A 27,276-nucleotide genomic window follows, 5' to 3' on the forward strand; every position below is an offset into this window, starting at 1 on the left:
CTGCCCTCGCTCTTAAAGGGAAAACGCCCTCCACGGAGTCCCGCCCACCCTTAAAGGGGCAACGCCACGTAAAGAACCGTCCGGCCTTAAAGGGGTAATGCCGGTAGGGCCCACCGCGTCCTTAAAGGGGCAACGCCTCCCCCGCAGCAGAGCCCCATCCTGGGGGCGGAGCTTGCGGGGGGGCAGGGGGCGAGGCCCCGCCCACCAGGAGAGGCCCCGCCCCTCACGGGGGTCCCTGGGGGGTCGCCTGTTCCTTCCTGAGCTGCGCCAGCTCCTGGGACAGCGACTCCAGGTCCTGGAAAGGGGAGAGTGAAGGGGGGAAGACACCACGCCCACTGCGTGAGGCCACGCCCCCAGAGCGGCCACACCCTTGTCCTGGCCACGCCCACAGCTGAAAGCCCCACATTTACTTTAAACCCATTTAATGTCCATAAACTCAGTGATGTCATACATTATGCCACACCCCCAAATTTAAACCACACCCCTTTTGAGCCCCACCCCTTTCCCATAAACCACACCCCCATAAGCCACACCCTCACCCTTTAGCCACACCCCAGAGACCACACCCATTTCAATAAACCACGCTCTGTTAAGAGGCTCCACCCCTTTCTAAAAAGCCCCGCTCCCTTTGGCCCCGCCCCCTTTGGCCCCGCCCCCTTACCTGTGCCAGGTGCAGGTTCTTGGTCAGCTGCTCCTCCAGGAGGTTCTGCAGCTTCTTGTTCATCTCCCGCAGCCCCTCCTCACCTGGGCCCGGCCCCGCCCCCGCCCCGCGCCGGGCCGGCCCCGCGGGACCCGCGGCCTCTGCGGTGACAGGTGAGGGACAGGTGAGGGACAGGTGAGGGACAGGTGAGAGTGACAGGTGAGACAGGTGAGACAGGTGAGGGACAGGTGAGAGGGACAGGTGAGAGGGACAGGTGAGGGGCAGGTGAGAGTGACAGGTGAGGGGCAGGTGAGAGTGACAGGTGAGACAGGTGAGGGACAGGTGAGGGACAGGTGAGAGGGACAGGTGAGGGACAGGTGAGAGTGACAGGTGAGGGACAGGTGAGAGTGGGACAGGTGAGGGATAGAGGTGAGATGGGAAAGGTGAGGGACAAGTGAACCTGGGACAGGTGAGGGAGAGGTGAGGGACAGAGACAGGTGAGAGGGACAGGTGACAGGTGAGAGGTGAGGGACAGGTGAGATTGGGACAGGTGAGGAGGGGACAGAGAACAGGTGAGACTGGGACAGGGCACAGGTGAGACTGGGACAGGTGAGGGGATAGGTGAGAAGGATCAGATGGTTGGGGACAGGTGAGGGTGGGACAGGTGAGCTGACAGGTGGCAGGGGTGCCAAGTGGTTGGGGTGCCAGGTGAGGGTACAGGTGAAAGGAGTGGCAGGTGAGGCCCAGGTGTAACAGGTGTGGGCACAGGTGAGGGACAGGTGTAACAGGGGAGGGACAGGTGTAACAGGTGAGGGACAGGTGTAACAGGTGCCAGGTGAGGCCCAGGTGAGGCCCAGGTGTAATAGATATGGGTACAGGTGAGGGACAGGTGTAACAGGGGAGGGACAGGTGTAACAGGTGAGGGACAGGTGTAACAGGTGAGGGTAACAGGTGCCAGGTGAGGCCCAGGTGTAATAGATATGGGTACAGGTGAGGGACAGGTGTAACAGGGGAGGGACAGGTGTAACAGGTGCCAGGTGAGGCCCAGGTGTAATAGATATGGGTACAGGTGAGGCCCAGGTGTCACAGGTGAGGCCCAGCTGTCACAGGTGCCAGGTGAGCCGGCTCCCTCACCTGTGCGGCTGTCCCTGACGAAGCTCTGGATGATGGCGCTCTTCCTGCACAGATCCTCGGCCATGGACGCGCTCGACACCTCCAGGTGCCTCACCTGCCCGGGGAGCTGCAGGTGAGCTCCAGGTGCGACCCCCCCGCCCCTCCCAGTGCTCTCAGTGCCCCCCAATCCCCCCCAGTCCCTCCCAGTCCCTCCCAGTTCATCCCAGTTCATCCCAGACTCTCCCAATCCCCTCCCAGTCCCCCCCCAATCTCTCCCAGTCCATCCCAGTCCCCTCCCAGTCCATCCCAGTGCTCCCAGTTCCCTCCCAGTCTGCCTCAGTCACCCCCAGTGCCCCCTAAGCTCCCCCCCAGTCCCCTCCCAGTCCATCCCAGTCCCCCACAATCCCCTCCCAGTCCCTCCCAACACCCCTCAATCTCTCTCCCAGTTCCTCCCAGTCCATCCCAGTCTCTCCCAATGCTCCCAGTCCCCCCCAGTCTCCCCCTAGTCCTTCTCAGTCTCTCCCAGTTTATCCCAGTCCCTCCCAGTCCCCCCCAGTCCCCCAAACCCCATCCCAGTTGCCTTCCCAGTCCCTCCCAGTCCTTCCCAGTGCTCCCAGTGCCCCCCAGTCCCTCCCAATCCCCTCAATCCCTCTCCCAGTCCATCCCCATCTCCTCCCAGTCACTCCCAATGTCCCCAGTCCCTCTCCCAGTCCCTCTCAACCCTGTCCCAGTTGCCTCCCAGTACTCCCAGTTCCCTCCCAGTCCCCCCCATTCCCCTCCCAGTTCCCTCCCAGTTCCCTCCCAGTCTCCCCCTAGTCCTTCTCAGTCTCTCCCAGTTTATCCCAGTTCCCTCCCAATCCCCTCCCAGTCCCCCAAACCCCATCCCAGTTGCCTTCCCAGTCCCTCCCAGTTCCCTTCCAGTCCCTCCCAGTTCCCTCCCAGTACTCCCAGTTCCCTCCCAGTCCCCTCCCAGTCCCTCCCAGTTCCCTTCCAGTCCCTTCCAGTTCCCTCCCAGTCCCTCCCAGTACTCCCAGTTCCCTTCCAGTCCCTCCCAGTGCTCCCAGTTCCCCCCAGTACTCCCAGTTCCCTCCCAGTCCCTCCCAGTCCCCCCCAATCCCCTCCCAGTCTCCCCCTAGTCCTTCTCAGTCTCTCCCAGTTTATCCCAGTTCCTTCCCAATCCCCTCCCAGTCCCCCAAACCCCATCCCAGTTGCCTTCCCAGTCCCTCCCAGTCCCCCCCAATCCCCTCCCAGTCTCCCCCAGTCTCCCCCTAGTCCTTCTCAGTCTCTCCCAGTCCCTCCCAGTTCCCTCCCAGTGCTCCCAGTCCCCCCCCCCCGTGCCCCGGCACCTTCTCCTCGAGCATCCAGCGCTCCTGCTGGCTCTGCGCCAGCCTCTGGAACAGCTCGGCCACCTCTGCGGGGGACAGGCCCCCCCCGGCCGGGACCCCCCCGCCCCCGCTGCCGCCCCCGGGGCTGCCCGAGCCCGACTGCCGCGGGGGCGGGGCCGGGGGCGGGGCCGCGGCGAGTCAGACCACGCCCAACAAAGCCCCGCCCCCGGCCACGGGGGGGGGGGGGTCGTTCATAAAGGGAAGGAAGGGGGGAAAATGGCCACGCCCACATTGGGATGTGCCGCTAAACCACGCCCACATCGGGGCAGGCACAGGCCACGCCCACAATACGCCACGCTCAAATGGGTGTGTGCTAATGAGGCCACACCTCCAGTGGTCACACCCATTTAAGCCACACCCCCAAACCGCACCCTCTTAAGACAAACCCCATTGGGTCACACCCATTTAAGCCACGCCCCAAATCAGCTGTGCAATAATTAAGCCACCCTCTTAAGCCACACCCCCATTGGGACACACCCGTTTAATCCACACCCCCATCAAGCCACACCCAAAATAGCTGCGCCCTAATTAAGCCACGCCCATCCAGACACACCCTCTAAAGCCACACCCCCATTGGGTCACACCCATTTAAGCCACACCCCAAAATATCTGTGTCCACATTAACCACACCCACCAAGCCACACCCCATTGGGCCACACCCATTTAAGCCACACCCCCAATGAGCTGTGCCCTCATTAAACCACGCCCATCCAGACACACCCTTTAAAGCCACACCCCTACTGGGACGCACCCATTTAAGCCACGCCCCAAATTAGTGGTGCCCTCATTAAACCACACCTACACCAAGCCACACCCCCATTGGGTCACACACAAGCCACGCCCACAATAAGCCACACCCAAAATGGGCGCCCTAATTAAGCCACACCCCTTAAAGCCATGGTCACACCCCCAATTAGCACTCAAGCCACACACACAATTATCATCCCAATTAAGCCACGCCCTAAATAAACCACACCCACCTTACATAATCCTGATCCACACCCTCTTAAGCCACACCCCCAACTTAACCCCATCAAGCCACGCCCACAAAGCCACACCCACTCAAACTACCCCATTCCCAGGTTAGGCCTCCTTTATATGAGACCACACCCCCTTTTCTAGGCCACGCCCCATCCCTTATGCCCCGCCCTCTTCCCCGAGGCCACGCCCACCTTGGTGCTTCCGGGGGCGGAGCCATCGCGGCCCAATGAGGACACGGAGCTGCTGTCCCCGCCCGGGCCCCGCCCTGGGGAGGAGCCTCCGTCCAGCCCCAGCTCCTCCAGCCCTGAGGGGACCCCAAAATTCCGTCAGGGACCCCAAAACCCATCAGGGACCCCAAAACCCGTCAGGGACCCCAAAATTCCATCAGGGACACCAAAATTCTGTCAGGGACCCCAAAATTCCATCAGGGACCCAAAAATTCCGTCAGGGACCCAAAAATTCCATCAGGGACCCCAAAATTCCATCAGGGACCCCAAAACCCGTCAGGGACCCCAAAACCCGTCAGGGACCCCAAAACTCCATCAGGGACCCCAAAATTCCATCAGGGACCCCAAAACCCATCAGGGACCCAAAAATTCCATCAGGGACCCAAAAATTCTGTCAGGGACCCCAAAATTCCGTCAGGGACCCCAAAATTCCCTCAGGGACCCCAAAATTCCATCAGGGACCCAAAAATTCCGTCAGGGACCCCAAAACCCGTCAGGGACCCCAAAACTCCATCAGGGACCCCAAAATTCTGTCAGGGATCCCAAAATTCCATCAGGGGACCCCAAAATTCCGTCAGGGACCCCAAAGTTCCATCAGGGACCCCAAAACCCATCAGGGACCCAAAAATTCCATCAGGAACCCCAAAATTCCGTCAGGGACCCCAAAACCCATCAGGGACCCCAAAATTCCGTCAGGGACCCCAAAATTCCATCAGGGACCCCAAAATGCACCTGGAGAACCCCACAATCCCACCAAGAACCCCAAAATCCATCAGGGACCCCAAAATGGACCTGGCAACCCCCAAAACACCATCAGGGACCCCCCCCACCAAAATTTTGGGGCTCCTCCCATCCCAAATCGTGGGGTTCTCCCCCCTCCCAGAATTTTGAGGTTCTCCCCCACCCAAATTTTTGAATTCTCCTCCCAGTTTTTGTTGTTCTCCCCTGAAATTTCGGGGTTCCCCTCTCACCAGATTTTGGGTTTCTATCCCCGAATTTTGGCGTTCTTCATCGTGGTAATTTTTGGGGTCCCCCTCTCTCCAAATTCTGGAATTCTCCCGCCAATTTTTGGAGTTCCCAAAAAATTTCGGGTTTCTCCTCCCTCAATTTTGGGCTTCTCCACCACCCAAATTTTGGGGTTCTCCCCTCAATTTCTGGGATTCTCCCCCGAAATTTCAGCGTTACCCTCCCCCAAATTTTGCTGATTCTCCCTCCAATTTTCGGCGTTTCTTCCCCAAATTTTGGGGTTACCCTCTCCCCAATTTTGGGGTCCCCCCCCTTGCCAAATTCCGGGATCCTCCCTCCCATTTTTGCGATTCTCCCCCGAAATTTCAGGGGGAGAATTTTGCTGATTGTCCCCCCCCCCAGTTTTTGAGGTAAATTTTAAGATTCTGCCCCCAATTTTTAGGGTTCCCCTCCCCAGTTTTTGGGGTCCCCCCTGACCTGAGAGGGCTCTGCTGGGTCATGGGAGGAGCCCGGAATTTGGGGAAGGGGGACCCCAAAATTTGGGGAGGGAAGAATCCTCCACCACCAAAATTTTGGGATTCTCCCCCAATTTCTGGTGTTTCTTCCTTGAATTTTGGGGCTTTCCTCCCTCAATTTTTGGGGTTCCCTCCCCTAAATTTTGAGACTCTCCCCCCAATTTTTGAAGTCACCCTCCCACTAAATTTTGAGACTCTCCCCCCAATTTTTGGGGTTCCCAAAAAATTTCGGGTTTCTCCTCCCTCAATTTTGAGCTTCTCCACCACCCAAATTTTGGGGTTCTCCCCCAATTTCTGGGATTCTCCCCCGAAATTTCAGGGTTACCCTCCCCCAAATTTTGGGATTCTCTACCACCCAATTTTTGGGGTTCCCCCCCCTCCCCAAATTTTTGGGTTACACTCCCCAAATTGTGGGGCTCCCCCCACCCAAATCCTGACATTGCCCCCATCCAAATTTGGGAATTCTCCCCCCAAATTTTGGGATTCTCCCCTGAAATTTCAGTGTTACCCTTTCCCAAATTTTGCTGATTCTCCCTCCAATTTTCGGCGTTTCTTCCCCAAATTTTGGGGTTACCCTCTCCCCAATTTTGGGGTTCCCCCCTTGCCAAATTCTGGGATTCTCCCTCCCATTTTCGCAATTCTCCCCTGAAATTTCAGGGGGAGAATTTTGCTGATTCTCCCCCCCCAGTTTTTGAGATAAATTTTAAGATTCTGCCCCCAATTTTTAGGGTTCCCCTCCCCAGTTTTTGGGGTTCCCCCCTCCCCAAATTGCGGGGTCCCCCCTGACCTGAGTGGGCTCTGCTGGGTCAGGGGAGGAGCCCAGAATTTGGGGAGGGGGGACCCCAAAATTTGGGGAGGGGAAGAATTCTCCACCACCAAAATTTTGGGATTCTGCCCTGAAATTTCAGTGTTACCCTCCCCCAAATTTTGCTGATTCTCCCTCCAATTTTTGGCATTTCTTCCCCAAATTTTAGGGTTCCCCTCCCCAGTTTTTGGGGTCCCCCCCTCCCCAAATTGCGGGGTGCCCCCTGACCTGAGTGGGCTCTGCTGGGTCAGGGGAGGACCCCAAAATTTGAGGAGGGGAAGAATTCTCCACCACCAAAATTTTGCGATTCTCCCCTGAAATTTCAGGGGGAGAATTTTACTGATTCTCCCCCCCCCCCCCCCCCCCCCAGTTTTTGAGGTAAATTTTAAGATTCCGCCCCCAATTTTTGGGGTTCCCCTCCGCAGTTTTTGGGGTCCCCCCTGACCCGAGCGGGCCCTGCTGGGCACCAGCAGCTCCTGCAGCCGCTCCTGCAGCCGCTCCCCCCGGCGCCGCTCCAGCTGCAGCTGCCTCCGAAGATCCTTCAGCTGAAAGGGGGAAATTTTGGGGGGATTTTTGGGGCTGTTTGGGGAACCCCCAAACCCCTGCGGGGCTCCCCCAAAAGTTTTGGGGTGTCCCCAAAGCCCCCCCGGGGTCGCTCACGGCGGCGCTGCCTTTCTTCTCCAGGATGCGCTGCCCGTCCCGCACGTCCTTCAGCTCCTGCGGGGAGTTTTTGGGGGGGTTTTGGAATTTTTTGGGGGGATTTTGGGATTTTTTGGGGGATTTTGGGGGGTCCTGAGGGATTTTTGGGGGTCGTGAGAGGGATCTGGAGGGGTTTTAAAGGGATTTTTGGGGTGATTTTTGAGGGTTACGAGGGGATTCAGGGGAGTTTTGGAGGGGTTTGGGGGGGATATTTCAGCTCCTGGGGGGATTTTGGGATTTTTTGGGGGGGTCCTGAGGGATTTTTGGGGGGTCGTGAGAGGGATCTGGAGGGGTTTTAAAGGGATTTTTGGGGTGATTTTTGGGGGTTTAGGGGAGTTTTGGAGGGGTTTGGGGGGGATATTTCAGCTCCTGGGGGGATTTTTTGGGGGGATTTTGGGATTTTTTAGGGGATTTTGGGGGGTCCTGAGGGATTTTTGGGGGTCGTGAGAGGGATTTGGAGGGGTTTTAAAGGGATTTTTGGGGTGATTTCTGGGGGTTTAGGGGAGTTTTGGAGGGGTTTGGGGGGGATATTTCAGCTCCTGGGGGGATTTTTTGGGGGGATTTTGGGATTTTTTGGGGGATTTGGGGCTGTTTTGAGGCCGTTTTTGGCGATTTAGAGGTTATTTTAGGGAATTTTGGGACCATTTTGGGCGATTTTGGGGTCGTTTTTGAGGATTTTGGGGCTGTTTTAGGGGATTTTGGAGCCATTTTAGGGGATTTGGGGGCTGTTTTGGAGGATTTTGGGACCATTTTTGGGGATTTTGGGGTCGTTTTTGAGGATTTTGGGGCCGTTTTGGAGGATTTTTGGGCTGTTTTGGGGGATTTTGGGGCTGTTTTGTGGTGTTTGGGGCCATTCTGGGGGATTTTGGGGCCATTTTAGGGGATTTTGGGGCTGTTTTTGAGGATTTTGGGGCTATTTTAGGGGATTTTGAGGCCATTTTAGGGGATTTGGGCACCATTTTGGAGGATTTTGGGGTAATTTTTGAGGATTTTGGGGCCATTTTGGAGGATTTTTGGGCTGTTTTGGAGGATTTTGGGGCTGTTTTGTGGTGATTGGGGCCATTTTGGGGGATTTTGGGGCTGTTTTGAGGCCGTTTTTGGCGATTTAGGGGCTATTTTAGGGGATTTGGGGGCTGTTTTGGAGGATTTTGGGACCATTTTGGGGGATTTTGGGGTCGTTTTTGAGGATTTTGGGGCCGTTTTGGAGGATTTTTGGGCTGTTTTGGGGGATTTTGGGGCTGTTTTGTGGTGTTTGGGGCCATTCTGGGGGATTTTGGGGCCATTTTAGGGGATTTTGGGGCTGTTTTTGAGGATTTTGGGGCTGTTTTAGGGGATTTTGGGACTATTTTGGGGGATTTTGGGGTCGTTTTTGAGGATTTTGGGGCTGTTTTGGGGGATTTTGGGACCATTTTGGGGGATTTTGGGGTCGTTTTTGAGCATTTTGGGGCCGTTTTGGGGATTTTGGGACCATTTTGGGGGATTTTGGGGTCGTTTTTGAGCATTTTGGGGCCGTTTTGGGGATTTTGGGGTCCCACCTGTCTCAGGGCGCGTCCCTCGGCCTCGTGCAGCTCCCGCAGCCGCTGCTCCTCCCCCAGCGCCGCCCGCAGCTGCCCCAGCTCCTCCTGGGGACATTTGGGGACATTTGGGGACATTTGGGGACACTTGGGGACACTTGGGGACATTTGGGGACATCTGGGGGACATTCTGGAGACATTTACCCCAAAATCTCCCCAAAAATTTACCCCAGATTCCCCCAAAATTCATCCAAAATCCCCCCAAAATTTACCCCAAATCCCCCCAAATTACCCCAGATTCCCCCCAAATTTACCCCAAATTCCTCATAATTTACCCCAAATCCCCCGAAATTTACCACAAATCCCTCAAAATTCATCCCAAACCCCCCAAATTTACCCCAAATCCCCCCAAATTTACCCCAAAAATTCATCCCAAATCCCCCCAAATTTACCACAAATCCCTCAAAATTCATCCCAAATCCCCCCAAATCCCCCAAATTTCATCCCAAATCCCCCAAATTTACCCCAAATCCCCCCAAATCTACCCCAAATCCCAAAATTAATCCCAAATCCCCAAAAATTCATTCCAAATCCCCCCAAATTTACCCCAAATTCCTCATAATTTACCCCAAATCCCCCCAAAATTCATCCCAAATCCCCCCAAATTTACCCCTAATCCCTCAAAATTCATCCCAAATCCCTCCAAATCCTCCAAAATTTACCCCAAATCCCCCCAAATTTACCCCAAATCCCCCAAAATTCATCCCAAATCCCCCCAAATTTACCCCAAATCCCCCAAAATTCATCTCAAATTCCCGCAAATTTACCCCAAATCCCCCCAAATTTACCCCAAATTCCTCATAATTTACCCCAAATCCCCCAAAATTTACCCCAAATCCCCCCAAAAATTTACCCCAAATCCCCCCAAATTTACCCCAAATCCCCCAAAATTTACCTCAAATCCCCCCAAAATTCATCCCAAATCCCCCCAAATTTACCCCAAATCCCCCAAAATTCATCTCAAATCCCCCCAAATTTACCCCAAATCCCCCCAAAATTCATCCCAAATTCCCTCAAAATTTACCCCAAATCCCCCCAAATTTACTCCAAATCCCCCCAAATTTACCCCAAATCCCCCAAAATTTACTCCAAATCCCCCCAAATTTACCCCAAATCCCCCAAAATTTACCGTAAATCCCCCAAAATTCATCCCAAATCCCCCAAAATTTACCCTAAATCCCCCCAAATCCCCCAAAATTCATCTCAAATCCCCCCAAATTTACCCCAAATCCCCCCAAATTTACCCCGAATTCCTCATAATTTACCCCAAATCCCCCCAAATTTACCCCAAATCCCCCCAAAAATTTACCCCAAATCCCCCCAAATTTACCCCAAATTCCTCATAATTTACCCCAAATCCCCCCAAATTTACACCAAATTTCCCCAAAACCCCAAAATCCCCCAAAATCCCCCAAATCCCCCCCAAACCCCCTGACCTGGAGCTGCCCCCGCTGCCGCTCCTGCTCCTCCCGCAGCCGCTCCTGGGGGGCACAGGGGGGGGAATTTGGGGGGTCCCCAATGTTTGGGGGGGACCCCAAAAGTGGGGAGGGGTCTCGGGGGGGGTTTTGGGGTCACCTGGGCGGCCTCGGCCTCGTGCAGGCGCCGGCGCAGCTGCTCCCGCTCACCTGAGCACACCTGGCACCCCAAAATCCCCGTGGGCACCCCAAAGCGTCCATGGGCACCCCAAAATGTTCATGGGCACCCCAAAATGGCCGTGGGCACCCCAAAATGGCCGTGGGCACCCCAAAATGTTCATGGGCACCCCAAAATGGCCGTGGGCACCCCAAAATCCCCATGGGCACCCCAAAATAGCAATAGGGACCCCCCCAATGTCCCTGGGCACCCCAAAATCCCCGTGGGCACCCCAAAATAGCAATAGGGACCCCCAGATGTCCATGGGCACCCCAAAATGTTCATGGGCACCCCAAAATGTTCATGGGCACCCCAAAATCCCCGTGGGCACCCCAAAATGTCCCTGGGATCCCCAAAATGTTCATGGGGACCCCAAAATGTCCGTGGGCACCCCAAAGTGTCCGTGGGCACCCCAAAATAGCAATAGGGACCCCAAAATGTTCATGGGCACCCCAAAATAGCAATAGGGACCCCCAAAAACCCACCCAGGAACCCAAAACCCAGCAGGACCCCCAAAATGTCCGTGAGCACCCCAAAATGTCCCTGGGATCCCCAAAATGTTCATGAGCACCCCAAATTTCCCCCAGGACCCCCAAAATCCCTCCCAACCCCTCCCCAGACCCCCTCAAATCCCCTCCCCCCCAGGACCCCCAAATTTCCCCCAGGACCCCCAAACCCCCCCCCCCGGACCCCCCAAACTCCCCCCAAGGGACCCCCAAATTTCCCCCAGGACCCCCAAATTTCCCCCAGGACTCCCAAACCCCCCCCGGGACCCCCAAACCCCCACAAGGGACCCCCAAATTTCCCCCAGGACCCCCAAATTTCCCCCAAGGGACCCCCAAACCCCCCCCCAGGACCCCCCAAACTCCCCCCAAGGGACCCCCAAATTTCCCCCAGGACCCCCAAATTCCCCCCGGGACCCCCAAATTTCCCCCAGGACCCCCAAACTCCCCCAAGGGACCCCCAAATTTCCCCCAGGACCCCCAAATTTCCCCCAAGGGACCCCCAAACCCCCCCCCAGGACCCCCAAATTTCCCCCAGGACCCCCAAATTTCCCCCAAGGGACCCCCAAACCCCCCCCCAGGACCCCCCAAACCCCCCCCGGGCCCCCCCAAACTCCCCCCAAGGGACCCCCAAATTTCCCCCAGGACCCCCCAAACCCCCCCCAGGACCCCCCAAACCCCCCCAAGGGACCCCCAAACCCCCCCCGGGACCCCCAAACCCCCCCAAGGGACCCCCAAACCCCCCCCGGGACCCCCAAACCCCCCCAAGGGACCCCCAAACCCCCCCCGGGACCCCCAGACCCCCCGTACCTGCAGTTCTCTCTCCAGGTTCTCCCTCTGGCTCCGGCTCTCCTGCAGCTCCCGGGCCTGGGCCTCGCTCAGCTCCCGCAGCCCCCCCTGGGCCTGCCCCAGAAACACCCCAAAACCAGCCCATAAATACCCCCAAAACACCCCAAAAACACCCCAAAAACCACCCCAAAAACCACCCCAAAACCAGCCCATAAATACCCCAAAAACACCCCAAAAACAGCTCAAAAACCACCCCAAAAACACCCGAAAACCAGCCCATAAATACCCCCAAAACACCCCAAAAACAGCTCAAAAACCACCCCAAAAACACCCGAAAACCAGCCCATAAATACCCCCAAAACACCCCAAAAACAGCTCAAAAACCACCCCAAAAACCACCCCAAAACCAGCCCATAAATACCCCAAAAACACCCCAAAAACCACCCCAAAAACACCCGAAAACCAGCCCATAAATACCCCCAAACACCCCAAAACAGCCCGTAAATACCCCCAAAACCAGCCCATAAATACCCCAAAACACCCCAAAAACACCCCAAAAACCACCCCAAAACCAGCCCATAAATACCCCCAAACACCCCAAAAACCACCCCCAAAACACCCCAAAACCAGCCCATAAATACCCCCAAAACCAGCCCATAAATACCCCAAAACACGCCAAAAACCCCCCAAAAACCACCCCAAAAACCACCCCATAAACACCCCAAAAACACCCCAAAAACCACCCCAAAACCAGCTCATGAACACCTCAAAAACACCCCAAAAACATCACATGAACAGCCCAAAACCCACCCCATCTACACCCCAAGAACAGCCCATAAACACCTCAAAAAAACCCACAAAACCACCCCAAAACAACGCCCAGAACACCCCAGAAACAGCCCACAAACACCTCAAAACCTCCCCAAAAACCACCCCGTAAACGGCCCATAAATAGCCCAAAACCACCCCAAAAACCACCCCATAAAGACCCCAAAAATCGCCCCATAAACACCCCAAAAACCATCCCAAAAAACACCCCAAAAACCATCCCAAAACCACCTCAGTAACACCTGAAAAACACCCCAAAAACCACCTCAAAACCACCCCATAAATACCCCAAAAACCACCCCAAAAACCACCCCATAAACACCCCAAAAACCATCCCAAAACCACCTCAGTAACACCCCATAAACCATCCCATAAACACCCCAAAACCACCCCAAAACCACCCCAAAACCACCCCAAAACCACCCCAAAACCACCCCAAAACCACCCCAAAAACCACCCCACAAACACCCCGGGGTCACTGGGGGGTTCTGTAGGCTCCTATGGGGTCCCTATAGGGTTCTATGGGATTTCTATGGGGTCCCTATAGGGTTCTATGGGGGTTCTATGGGGTTTTATGGGGTCCCTATTGGGTTCTATGGGATTTCTATGGGGTCCCTATAGGGTTCTATGGGATTTCTATGGGGTCCCTATAGGGTTCTATGGGATTTCTATGGGGTCCCTATAGGGTTCTATGGGGGTTCTATGGGGTTTTATGGGGTCCCTATTGGGTTCTATGGGGTCCCTATAGGGTCCTATGGGGTCCCTATAGGGTTCTATGGAGTTTTATGGGGTCCCTATAGGGTTCTATGGGATTTCTATGGGGTCCCTATAGGGTTCTATGGGATTTCTATGGGGTCCCTATAGGGTTCTATGGGGCTCCTATAGGGTTCTATGGGGCTCCTATAGGGTTCTATGGGGTTTTATGGGGTCTCTATGGGATTCTGTGTGGTCCCTATGGGGTCCAATGGGATTTCTATAGGGTTCCTATGGGGTCTGTAGGGTCTCTATGGGGTCTCTGGGGTCTATGGGGTCTCTATGGGGTCTCTATGGGGTCTATGGGGTCTCTATGGGGTCTCTATGGGGTCTCTATGGGGTCTCTATGGGGTCTATGGGGTCTCTATGGGGTCCATGGGGTCTCTATGGGGTCTGTAGGGTCTCTATGGGGTCTCTATGGGGTCTCTGGGGTCTCTATGGGGTCCATGGGGTCTCTATGGGGTCTATGGGGTCTGTAGGGTCTCTATGGGGTCTGTGGGGTCTCTATGGGGTCTATGGGGTCTGTAGGGTCTCTATGGGGTCTCCATGGGGTCTCTATGGGGTCTCTATGGGGTCTGTAGGGTCTCTATGGGGTCTATGGGGTCCATGGGGTCTATGGGGTCCATGGGGTCTCTATGGGGTCTATGGGGTCTGTAGGGTCTCTATGGGGTCTGTAGGGTCTCTATGGGGTCTCTATGGGGTCTGTAGGGTCTCTATGGGGTCCATGGGGTCTATGGGGTCCATGGGGTCTATAGGGTCTCTATGGGGTCTGTAGGGTCTCTATGGGGTCTCTATGGGGTCTATGGGGTCTGTAGGGTCTCTATGGGGTCTATGGGGTCTATGGGGTCTGTAGGGTCTCTATGGGGTCCCTGGTCTCTCGGGGGTCCCGTGCCCACCTCGGTGGCCGCCTCCAGCTCCTGCTGCAGCCGCCGGCCCCGAGCCTGCAACTCCTGCAGCTCCTGCAGCTGCTGCAGCTCCTGCGCATCCCTGCGAGCCCTGGGCACCCCAAAACATCAGCAGGGACACCCCAAAAACACCCCAAAAACATCAGCAGGGACACCCCAAAAACACCCCAAAAACATCAGCAGGGACACCCCAAAAACACCCCAAAAACACCCCAAAAACATCAGCAGGGACACCCCAAAACATCATTAGGGATACCCCAAAACCACCTGGGATATCCCAAAACATCAGGGAAACCCCAAAACCACCCCGGGATATCCCCAAAACCACCCCAAAACAGGAGAGACACCCCAAAAACCATCCTGGGATATCCCAGAAGCATCAGGGACACCCCAAAACCACCCCAAACATCCCCAAACCAGCCCAAAATCCACCTGGGACACCCCAAAACCAACCTGGGACACCCCAAAATCCACCTGGGATATCCCAGAAGCATCAGGGACACCCCAAAACCTGCCCAGGACCCCCCAAAACCACCCCAAAATCCACCTGGGACACCCCAAAACCAGCCCAAAACCACCCTGGGACACCCCAAAACATCAGGGACACCCCAAAACCAACCCAAAACCAACCTGGGACACCCCAAAACCAACCTGGGACACCCCAAAATCCACCTGGGACACCCCAAAACATCAGGGACACCCCAAAACCATCCTGGGACACCCCAAAACAGGAGAGACACCCCAAAAACCATCCTGGGATATCCCAGAAGCATCAGGGACACCCCAAAAATCCCAAAACCACCCCAAAATCCACCTGGGACAGCCCAAAACATCAGGGACACCTCAAAACATCCCAAAACCAACCTGGGACACCCCAAAACCACCCTGGGACACCCCAAAATCCACCTGGGACACCCCAAAACCACCCTGGGACACCCCAAAACCAGCCCAAAATCCACCTGGGATATCCCAAAACATCAGGGACACCCCAAAAAAAACCCAAAACCACCCTAGGACACCCCAAAACCACCCTGGGATATCCCAAAAACCACCCCAAAACGGGAGAGACACCCCAAAAACCATCCTGGGACCCCCCAAAACATCAGGGACACCCCAAAACCAGCCCAGGACCCCCCAAACCCCCCCTGAGACCCCAAAATTTCCCCCCAAAATTTCCCCCCCAGAATCTCCCACCGGCTCTCCCGGAGCAGCGCCTCCTTCTCCTCCTGCAGGCGCAGGAAACTGGGGAGAAAAACAGGGAAAATGGGGAAAAAGTGGGGGGAAATGGGGAAAATGGAGAAAAAAGTGAGGGAAATGGAGAAAAATGGGAAAAAATGGGGAAAAAGTGGGGGAAAATGGGGGAAAATGGGGGAAAAATGGGGGGAAAATGGGGGAAAATGAGGGAAAATGGAGAAAAAAAGTGAGGGAAATGGAGAAAAATGAGGGAAAACAGGAAAAATGGGCAAAAATTGGGGAAAATGGGGGAAATGGGGGAAAATGGAGAAAAAAGTGAGGGAAAAACAGGAAAAATGGGCAAAAAAGGGGGAAAATGGGGGGAAATGGGGGAAAAATGGGGAAAAATGGAGAAAAAAGTGAGGGAAATGGGGAAAAATGGGGGAAAATGAGATAAAATGGAGAAAAAAGTGAGGGAAATGGAGAAAAAAGGGGAAAAAACAGGAAAAATGGGCAAAAAAGGGGGAAAATTGGGGGAAAATGGGAAAAAAAGTGAGGGAATGGAGAAAAATGGGGAAAAATGGGCAAAAAAAGGGAGAAAATTGGGGGAAAATTGGAGGGGAATGGGGGGAAAGGAGGAAAAAGTGACAAAAATGAGGAAAATTGGGGGGAAATGAAGAAAAATGAAAGAAAAAGGGGAGAAAATGGGAGAAATTTGGAATAATGGGGGAGAAATTAAAGGGAAATTGGAAAAATGGGAGAAAAATTGGGGAAGAAAGAGAAAAACTTGACAAAAAATAAGGAAAATTGGGGGAAAATAAAGAAAAATGAAAGAAAAAGGGGAAAAATGGGAGAAATTTGGGATAATTGGGGGGAAAAGAGGAAAAATGGATAAAAAAATCCCAAAAAATCTCAAAAATCTTCCCCAAATTCTCACCTTTCCCGCTGTTCCCGCAGCTCCTCCGTCAGCTGGGAAATTTGGGGCACAAAATTAGGGGGGTACAAAAAAATCCCAAAAAATCCTCCCAAAATTGGTCTCAAAATTGTCCCCAAAATCCCAAATTTTGCTGGGGTTCAAATACCCCAAAAATTCCCATCTGGAAATGGGCGAATTTTAATTGGGAGTTGTTAAAAAATAAAAAAAAATCCTCACAAAAATGTGAAATTTCTACCAAAAAAAATCCAAAATTCCCCTCCCAAAAAATCCAAAAAATCCCAAATTCTCCCAAAAAAATCCCAAATTCCCCCCCCAAAACCCCCAAAAAATCCCAAATTCCCCCCCCCCAAAAAAAAACAAAAAATCCCAAATTCCCCCCCAAAAAAAATAAAAAAAAAATCCCAAATTCCCACCACAAAACCCCAAAAAATCCTCCCAAAATTGGTCCCAAAATTGTCCCCAAAATCCCAAATTTTGCTGGGGTTCAAATACCCCAAAAATTCCCATCTGGAAATGGGCGAATTTTAATTGGGAGTTGTTAAAAAATAAAAAAATTCATCACAAAAATGCAAAATTTCCACCAGAAAAATCAAAAATTCTCCCCCAAAAAAATCAAAAAAATCCCAAATTCTCCCCTCAAAAAAAAAACAAATTCTCCCCCCAAAAAATCCCAAAAAAACCCAAATTCTCCCCCAAAAAATCCCAAATTCTCCCAAAAAAACCCCAAATTCTCCCCCAAAAAATCCAAATTCTCCCCCAAAAAATACCAAAATCTCCCTAAAAAAAAACCAAATTCCCCCCCAAAAAATCCCAAATTCTTCCCCAAAAAACCCCAAATCCTCCCAAAAAAACCCCAAAAACCCCAAATTTCCCTGAATTTCCCCTCTCACCTTGGCCATCTCCTCCTGCAGCCGGGTCAGCTCTGCCTGCAGGGACCCCGTGAGACCCCTCCCCAAAATTCACCCCCAACCCCCCAAAATCCTCCCCAAATCCCCCCCAGACCCCCCAAATCCCCCCAAAATGCCCCCAAATCCCCCCAGACCCCCCAAAATCCCCTCAAATCCCCCCCAACCCCCCAAAATCCCCCCAAAATCCCCCCAGACCCCCCAAAATCCCCCCAGATCCCCCCAATTCCCCCCAAAATCCCCTCAAATCCCCCCAGATCCCCCAAAATGCCCCCCAAAATCCCCTCCTCAAATCCCCCCAAATCCCCCCCAGACCCCCCAAAATCCCCCCCCAAATTCCCCCAAATGCCCCCAAAAGCCCCTCAAATCCCCCCAGACCCCCCAAATCCCCCCAAAATCTCCCCAAAATCCCCTCAAATCCCCCCCAAATCCCCCAAAATCCCCCCCAAAATCCCCCCCAGATCCCCCAAAATCCCCCCCAGATCCCCCAAAATCCCCTCAAATCCCCCCCAAAAGCCCTCAAATCCCCCCCCAAATCCCCCCAAAATCCCCCCCAGATTCCCCCAAAATCTCCCCCAAATTCCCCCCAAATCCCCCCCAAAATCCCCCAAAATCCCCTCAAATATCCCCCAAAATCCCCCTCAAACCCTCCCAAAATCCCCCCAGACCCCCAAAATTCCCCCAAAATCTCCTCAAATCCCCCTCAAAACCCCCCCAGATCCCCCAAAATCCCCCCAGATCCCCCCCAGACCCCCCAAAATCCCCTCAAATCCCCCCAATCCCCCCAGACCTGGGCAGGGGGTGCTGGGGGGTCCCTGGGGGGGGCGTCTCCCCCTCCCCCCTCCTCTTCTTGCTCTTTTTGGGGGGGCTCTGGGGGGGCTGGGATGGGGGAGGGGTATCAGAGACCCCCCCCAAAAAAAAAAACAACAACAAAAAAAAACCAAAAAAACAAAACTCATCCAGGACCCCCAAAAATCCCCCCCAGGACCCCCCAAAATGCCCCAAATTCTCAAATTCTCCCCCCAAAATTACGCCAGGACCCCCCCCAAACCCACCAGGGACCCCCAAAATCCCCAAGGACCCCCCAAAAATCCCCCAAATTCTCAAATTCCCCCCAAAATTACACCAAGACCCCCAAAAAATCCCCCAAAATTCTCAAACTTCCCCTCCCAAAATCCCCCCCAGGACCCCCCAAAATCCCCCAAATTCTCAAATTCCCCCCCAAAATCCCCTCCAGGACCCCCAAAATTCCCCCAGGACCCCCCAAAATCCCCCCAAATTCTCAAATTCCCCCCCCCCAAATTCCCCCAGGACCCCCCAAAAATCTCCCCAAATTCTCAAATTCCCCCCAAAATCCCCAAGGACCCCCCAAAAATCCCCCAAATTCTCAAACTCCCCCTCCAAAATCCCCTCCAGGACCCCCAAAATCCCCAAGGACCCCCCAAAAATCTCCCCAAATTCTCAAATTACCCCCCAAAATCACTCCATGACCCCCCCCAAAATTACCCCAGGACCCCAAAAAATCCCCCCAGGACCCCCCAAAATCCCCCCAAATTCTCAAATTCTCCCCCCAAAATCACTCCAGGACCCCCAAAAATCCCCCAGGACCCCCCAAAATCCCCTCAAATTCTCAAATTCCCCCCCCCAAAATTACACCAGAACCCCCCAAAAATCTCCCCAAATTCTCAAATTCCCCCCCCAAACCTCTGAGAGCCCCCCCAAAATCCCCCCAAATTCTCAAATCCCCCCCCCAAAATCACTCCAGGACCCCCAAAATCCCCCCAGGACCCCCCAAAATCCCCCCAAATTCTCAAATTCCCCCCCCAAAATTACCCCAGGACCCCCCAAAAATCTCCCCAAATTCTCAAATTCCCCCCAAAAATCCCCGAGGACCCCCAAAATCCCCTCAAATTCTCGAATTCTCCCCCCAAAATTACACCAAGACCCCCCAAAAATCTCCCCAAATTCTCAAATTCTCCCCCCAAAATCACTCCAGGACCCCCAAAAATCCCCCAGGACCCCCCAAAATCCCCCCTCACCTTCGGGGGCCCCCCCATCCCCCTGAGCTCCATCCTGGGGGGGCTGGGCCGAGTTTTGGGGGGTCCCGGGGGGGTCCTGGGGGGCTCCCCCCGCGCCCCCCCCCTGCAGCCGCCGGTTCTCCTCCTCGAGCCCCTCGATCTGGGCACAGAGCTGGGGACACCCCAAAAATCAGCCACGAATTCACACTGGGGGAGCCCCAAAATCCACCCCAAAATCACCACTGGGACCCCCAAAATCCACCCCAAAATCGGCCATGAAATTGATACTGGGAGCCCCAAAATGAACCCCAAAATCACCACTGGGACCCCCAAAATGAACCCCGAAAAATCAGCCATGAAATTGATACTGGGAGCCCCAAAATGAACCCCAAAATCACCACTGGGACCCCCAAAATGAACCCCGAAAAATCAGCCATGAAATTGATACTGGGAGCCCCAAAATGAACCCCAAAATCACCACTGGGAGCCCCAAAATGAACCCCAAAATCACCACAGGGACCCCCAAAATGAACCCCGAAAAATCAGCCATGAAATTGATACTGGGAGCCCCAAAATGAACCCCCAAAAATCAGCCATAAAATTGATACTGGGACCCCCAAAATGAACCCCAAAATCAACCCTGGGCTCCCCAAAATCAGCCACAAAATTGATGCTGGGGGACCCCAAAATTGACACTGGGACCCCCAAAATCCACCCCAAAATCAACTCAGGGACCACTCCAAAAATCAACCATAAAATTGATATTGGGACCCCCAAAATTCACCCCAAAATCCACCCTGGGACCCCCAAAACAACCCTGGCTTAGGGACCCTGAAATCAACCCCAAAGACCACCATGGGACCCCCAAAGTGAACCCCAAAATCACCACTGGGACCCCCAAAATTAAGCCCGAAAAATCAGCCATAAAATTGATATTGGGACCCCCAAAATCCACCCCAAAATCACCACTGGGACCCCCAAAATCCACCCCAAAATCGGCCATGAAATTGATACTGGGACCCCCAAAATCCACCCTGGGACCCCCAAAATTAAGCCCCAAAAATCGGCCATGAAATTGATATTGGGACCCCCAAAATGAACCCCAAAATCACCACTGGGACCCCCAAAATGAACCCCCAAAAATCAGCCATGAAATTCACACTGGGGGAGCCCCAAAATCCACCCCAAAATCACCATTGGGACCCCCAAAATGAACCCCAAAATCCACCCTGGGGAACCCCAATATCCACCCCAAAATCAGCCACAAAATCGACACTGGGACCCCCAAAATCCACCCCAAAATCACCACTGGGACCCCCAAAATTAACCCCAAAAATCAGCCATAAAATTGATATTGGGACCCCCAAAATTAACCCCAAAATCACCACTGGGACCCCCAAAATCCACCCCAAAATCGGCCATGAAATTGATACTGGGAGCCCCAAAATGAACCCCAAAATCACCACTGGGACCCCCAAAATGAACCCCCAAAAATCAGCCATGAAATTGATACTGGGAGCCCCAAAATTAACCCCAAAATCCACCCTGGGACCCCCAAAATGAACCCCAAAATCGACACTGGGACCCCCAAAATCAACCCTGGGACCACCCCAAAAATCAGCCATAAAATTGATACTGGGGGACCCCAAAATCCACCCCAAAATCACCACTGGGACCCCTAAAATCCATCCCAAATTCAACCCCAAAATCGACACTGGGACCCCAAAATCAGCCCCAGCACCCCCAAAATCCACCCCAAAATTAATCCTGGGACCCCCACCCCAAAAAATCAGCCATGAAATTGATACTGGGAGCCCCAAAATGAACCCCAAAATCAACCCCGGGCTCCCCAAAATCAGCCACAAAATTGATGCTGGGGGACCCCAAAATCACGTCTGAGATCCCCAAAATTCACCCCAAAATTAATCCTGGGAGCCCCAAAATCCACTCTGGGACCCCCAAAATCCACTCTGGGACCCCCAACATGCACCCCAAAATCCACTCAAAAATCAACACTGGGGAACCCCAAAATCCACCCCAAAACCGGACCTGGGACCCCCAAAAATCACCCCAAAACCGGACCTGGGACCCCCAAAAATCACCCCAAAACCAGCCCTGGGACCCCCAAAATCCACCCCAAAACCAGCCCTGGGACCCCCAAAATCCACCCCAAAACCAGCCCTGGGACCCCCAAAAATCACCCCAAAACCGGCCCCGGGACCCCCAAAAATCACCCCAAAACCGGCCCTGGGACCCCCAAAAATCACCCCAAAACCAGCCCTGGGACCCCCAAAATCCACCCCAAAATTAGCCACAAAATCGACACTGGAGAACCCCAAAATCCACCCTTGGGAACCCCAAAATCAGCCCTGGGACCCCAAAAAACGACCTGAGAGACCCCAAAACCACCCCTGGGATGCTCCAGGTGAGTTTGGGACCCCCCAAAATGAGACCCCCAGGGTGGGTGGGGGGAGATTTGGATTTGGGGGTCCCAGGGGGGATTTTGGGGGTCCCAGGGGGGATTTGGGGGGAATTTGGGGGTTTTGGGGGGGATTTTTGGAGGGATTTTGGGGGTCCTTTGGGGGATTTTGGGGGGATTTTGAGGGAAATTTGGGGGGTCCTTGGGGGGAGTTTTGGGGGGATTTTGAGGGGGAGTTTTGGGGAGGATTTTGGGGGTCCCAAGGGGGATTTTGGGGGTCCCAGGGGGGATTTGGGGGCGTCCCAGGGGGGATTTGGGGGGGATTTTTGGAGGGATTTTAGGGGGGATTCTGGGGGTCCTTTGGGGGATTTTGGGGGGATTTTGAGGGAAATTTGGGGGGTCCTGGGGGGAATTTTTGGGGTTTTGGGGAGGATTTTGGGGGTCTACCTTGGCCAGCTCCTGCAGCAGGGTGCTGGGGGGTTCTGGGGAGGGTTTTGGGGGGATTTTGGGGGAATTTTTGGGGGATTTTGGGGGAATTTTTGGGGGAATTTTTGGGGGGATTTTGGGGCAATTTTTGGGGGATTTTGGGGCAATTTTGGGGGGATTTTGGGCTTGACCTTGGCCAGCTCCCGCAGCAGGGTGCTGGGGGTTTCTGGGGAGGATTTTAGGGGAATTTTGGGGGGATTTTAGGGGAATTTTGGGGGGATTTTGGGGGGATTTTGGGGGGATTTTTGGGGGATTTTGGGGAAATTTTTGGGGGGATTTTGGGGGAATTTTTGGGGGAATTTTTGGGGGGATTTTTGGGGGGATTTTGGGGGGATTTTTGGGGGGATTTTGGGGCAATTTTAGGGGGATTTTGGGGCAATTTTGGGGGGATTTTGGGGGGATTTTTGGGGTCTACCTTGGCCAGCTCCCGCAGCAGAGTGCTGTTCTGCAGACGGAAATCGTCCTCTTGGCTCTGCAGCTTCCCCTGGAGCATCCTGGTCTCACCCAGCAGGGCCTCCACCTCCTGGGGACCCCAAAAATGGACCCAGAAACCCCAAAAACAGGATCAGAGACCCCAAAAATGAACCCAAAAACCCCAAAAATGAACCCAGAAACCCCAAAAATATCCCTGAACTCAACTAAAAACGCTCAGAAAGCCCCAAAATCCCCCTAAAATCCCCCAAAACAGCCTCAGGAACCCCCCTGGAACACCCAGGTCTCTCCTAGCAGGGCCTCCCCCACCTGGGGACCCCAAAAATGAACCCAGAAACCCCAAAAATCAATTGAGACACCCCAAAAATGAACCCAGAAACCCCAAAAATGAACCCAAAAACCCCAAAAATGAACCCAGAAACCCCAAAAATATCCCTGAACCCAACTAAAAACCCTCAGAAAGCCCCAAAATCCCCCTAAAACCCCCCAAAATTCCCCCCCAGGACCCACCTGGGCCTTCTTGCTCTTACTGAGGGCCTGGAAGAGAAGGGGAGGGGTCACAGGGGGAATTTGGGGGGGCTCAGGGGGGAATTTGGGGGTCCCAGGGGGATTTTGGGGGTTCTGGGGGGAATTTGGGGGTCCCAGGGGGGATTTTGGGGGTTCTGGGAGGAATTTGGGGGTCCCAGGGGGATTTTGGGGGTTCTGGGAGAAATTTGGGGGTCCCAGGGGGGAATTTGGGGGGGCTCAGGGGAGAATTTGGGGGTCCCAGGAGGATTTTGGGGGTGCTCAGGGGGAATTTGGGGGTCCCAGGGGGATTTTGGGGGTTCTGGGAGGGATTTGGGGGTCACAGGGGGGAATTTGGGGATCCCAGGGGGATTCTGGGGGTATCAGGGGGATTTGGGGGGGGGGTCCCAGGAGGGTCTTAGTGGGGTAAGGAAAGGAATTTGGGGGGTCATGGGGGGGTCCCAGGGGGAATTTGGGGGTCACGGGAAGGTCCTGGGGGATAATGAAAGGAATTTGGGGGTCCCAGGGGGAATTTGGGGGTCACAAGAAGGTCCTGGGGGGAAATCTGGGGACAATTAGGGGGTCCCAGGGAGATTTTGAGGGTCCTGGAGGGGTCCTGAGGAGAATTTGGGGGTCCTGAGGAGAATTTGGGGGTCCCAGGAGGGTCTTAGGGGGGTAATGAAAGGAATTTGGGGGGTCATGGGGGGGTCCCAGGGGGAATTTGGGGGTCACAGGAAGGTGCTGGGGGGCAATGAAAGGAATTTGGGGGTCCCAGGGGGAATTTGGGGGTCACAAGAAGGTCCTGGGGGGAAATCTGGGGACAATTAGGGGGTCCCAGGGAGATTTTGGGGGTCACAGGAGGGTCCTGGAGGGGTCCTGAGGAGAATTTGGGGGTCCTGGGGAGAATTTGGGGGTCCCAGGAGGGTCTTAGGGGGGTAATGAAAGGAATTTGGGGGTCCCAGGGGGAATTTGGGGCTCACAAGAAGGTCCTGGAGGGAAATCTGGGGAGAATTAGGGGGTCCCAGGGAGATTTTGAAGGTCCTGGAGGGGTCCTGAGGAGAATTTGGGGGTCCCAGGAGGGTCTTAGGGGGGTAATGAAAGGAATTTGGGGGGTCATGGGGGGGTCCCAGGGGGAATTTGGGGGTCACAGGAAGGTGCTGGGGGGCAATGAAAGGAATTTGGGGGTCCCAGGGGGAATTTGGGGCTCACAAGAAGGTCCTGGGGGGAAATCTGGGGAGTATTAGGGGGTCCCAGGGAGATTTTGGGGGTCACAGGAGGGTCCTGGAGGGGTCCTGAGGAGAATTTGGGGGGTATTTGGGGGTCCTGGGGAGAATTTGGGGGTCCCAAGAGGGTCTTAGGGGGGCAATGAAAGGAATTTGGGGGTCCCAGGGGGAATTTGGGGTTTTCTGGGAGGGGTCCCAAGAGGAATTTGGGGTTTTTTGAGGGTCCATCCTCACCTTGTTGGCCTTGGCCAGGTCCCTGTCCAGCGTCTGCACCTTCTGCCGCAGCCCCGACAGCTCTGGGGGGGTCACGGCCCTGAGTGGGGGGCTCTGAGACCCCTCCCCAGCCTCTGGGGACCCCCAAAAAAACCCCCAAACTCCCCCAAAATTCCTCCCCCTCAGGCCGTACCGGCGCCGTTCTTGCGCAGCTCATCCGACAGCCGGTAATTCTCGGTGCGCAGCTCCAGCAGCTGCGCCTGGGGGACACCGAGGGGCTTTGGGGGGGCAAAAAGACCCCCGAGATCCCCCCCCAAAACATCCCCGGATCCTCCGAGACCCCTCAGGACCCTCCCGAAACCCCCAAAGACCCCCAGAACCCCCCGAGACCCCCCAGCTTGACACATCCAGAGATCCCCAAAACCGACTCCAGGACCCCCCTCAGCTCTCCCAGGATCCCCCCGAGCCCCGCCCAGAGCCCCTCAGGACCCCCCAAAGCTCCCCGAGCCCCCCAGGGTTCCCCCGAATCCCCCCAAAAGCCCCCTCAGGATCGTTTAAGACCCCTCCATGATTCTCCCACGACCCCTCTCAGCACCTCCAGACCCCCGGGTGTCCCCCCAGGTCCTCTCCGAGCCCCCCGGGACCCCCCGGCCGCACCTGCATCCTTTGGAACTCCTCGGCCGACAGGGCCTGCGCCATCTTGGCGCTTGGGTTCCCCCCCCCCCCTCAGGAGGGACCGGAAGTGGCCGCTCTATCCCGGTGCGGGGTCATAGAGAGGCCAAGGCACTGCCAGGCACAAAATCATAGAGTTCAGTCCTCCAAGCCGGCCAGAGCGGATCATAGAGCTCAGTCCTCCCCGGCGGGATCATAGAGAGCGTCCAGGTGGCTAAAGGCCCCCAGAGAGTTCTCGGGGCGGTACAAATCTTCTCCCCTCGCGTTTTTCGGGGGTCTGGGGCTGTGTCCCCCCTCTCAAATGGAGCACGGGGATCCCCTCAGGCTGTAGAGACCCCGACAATGTTCTGTGGGGGTATAGGGCGCTCTCTGTTGATAGAGGTCTCCAGGGACCACCCCCCAATATCTGGCGCCCCTCAGGGACCCCCCCCCCCGGCTCTTGAGCCACCTTAGTGCCACAGGGACCTGGCAGTGCTGGTTACAGCGGCTGGATCTGAGCCCAGGTGTGCCCAGGTGAGCGCCATTTCCCCCTGCTCAAACTCTTCACAGGTGCCATTTCCACCCTCATCACCCTCACAGACGTCATTTGTCCCCGATCTATTTGATCATTGTCGCCACTTCATCCTCATCACCCTCACGGACTCCATTTCCCCCTCAGATGGCCCTCAAACCCTTCACAGACACCATTTCCGCCCTTGTCACCTTCACAAGCACCATTTGTCCCCTCATGGTCACCATTTTCCCCTTCACTGCCTCTCACAGGAGCCATTTCCACCCTCCTGACCCCCATGGGCTCCATTTCACCCTCATGGGCTCCAGTTCTCCCTTCACTGTCCCCATGGGCTCCATTTTGCCCTCAGCTGCCCCTCAAACCCCTCACAGGCACAATTTCCACCCTCCTCACCCTCATGGGCTCCATTTCCCCCCTCATAAGTTCCTTGTTCACCCTCCTCACCCTCACGGGCTCCATTTTCCCCTCAGCTGCCCCTCAAATCCCTCACAGGCACCACTTCCACCCTCATCGCCCTCACAAGCACCATTTGTCCTCTGATGGTCACCATTTTTCCCTTCACTGCCCTTCACAAGTGCCATTTCCACTCTCCTCCACGGGCTCCATTTCACCCTCAGCTGCTCCTCCAAACTTTCACAGACACCATTTCTACCCTCCTCACCCTCATGGGCTCCATTTTCCCCCTCATAAGTTCCATGTTCACCCTCCTCACCCTCACGGGCTCCATTTCACCCTCAGCTGCTCCTCCAAACTTTCACAGACACCATTTCTACCCTCCTCACCCTCACGGACGCCATTTCCCCCTCAGCTGCTGCTCAAACCCTTCACAGGCACCACTTTCACCCTCATCCCCCTCATGAGCACCATTTGTCCCCTCATGGTTACCATTTTTCCCTTCACAAGTGCCATTTCCACTCTCCTCCACGGGCTCCATTTCACCCTCAGCTGCTCCTCCAAACTTTCACAGACACCATTTCTACCCTCCTCACCCTCATGGGCTCCATTTTCCCCCTCATAAGTTCCATGTTCACCCTCCTCACCCTCACGGGCTCCATTTCACCCTCAGCTGCTCCTCCAAACTTTCACAGACACCATTTCTACCCTCCTCACCCTCATGGGCTCCATTTTCCCCCTCATAAATTCCATGTTCACCCTCCTCACCCTCACGGGCTCCATTTCACCCTCAGCTGCCCCTCAAATCCCTCACAGGCACCACTTCCACCCTCATCGCTCTCACGAGCACCATTTGTCCTCTGATGGTCACCATTTTTCCCTTCACTGCCCTTCAAATGCTTCATAGACACCATTTCTACCCTCATTACCCTCATGAGTTCAATGTTCACCTTCATCACCCTCACAGGCTCTCTTTTCCCCCCCGTGAGTTCCATATTCACCCTCACCACCCTCACAGACTCCATTTCTCCCTCAGCCGCCCCTCAAACCTCTCAGAGACACCACTTCCACCCTC

At 54.8% G+C, this 27,276-nt stretch overlaps 1 protein-coding gene across 1 annotated transcript; it reads right to left on the bottom strand.

Annotated features, from left to right (window-relative positions):
* Positions 1–17: 17 nt before the first annotated feature.
* On the bottom strand, positions 18–25,358 carry GRIPAP1 (GRIP1 associated protein 1). Its single transcript, XM_058822321.1, has 22 exons — positions 25,283–25,358; positions 24,819–24,885; positions 24,647–24,708; positions 23,196–23,222; positions 22,669–22,776; positions 19,370–19,520; positions 18,121–18,209; positions 17,316–17,351; positions 16,426–16,457; positions 15,510–15,557; positions 14,307–14,406; positions 11,851–11,943; positions 10,481–10,540; positions 10,342–10,386; positions 8,867–8,953; positions 7,293–7,349; positions 7,078–7,177; positions 4,311–4,423; positions 3,100–3,237; positions 1,775–1,868; positions 662–801; positions 18–295 (listed from the first exon to the last, which is right to left on the bottom strand). The coding sequence occupies exons 1-22, from the start codon at positions 25,322–25,324 to the stop codon at positions 224–226; spliced, it is 1,761 nt and encodes a 586-aa protein (XP_058678304.1). The 5' UTR covers positions 25,325–25,358; the 3' UTR covers positions 18–223.
* Between the last annotated feature and the right edge of the window lie 1,918 nt (positions 25,359–27,276).

The sequence above is a fragment of the Ammospiza caudacuta genome, chromosome 32 (assembly GCF_027887145.1).
Source record: "Ammospiza caudacuta isolate bAmmCau1 chromosome 32, bAmmCau1.pri, whole genome shotgun sequence".
NCBI classification, from domain to species: Eukaryota; Metazoa; Chordata; class Aves; order Passeriformes; family Passerellidae; genus Ammospiza; species Ammospiza caudacuta.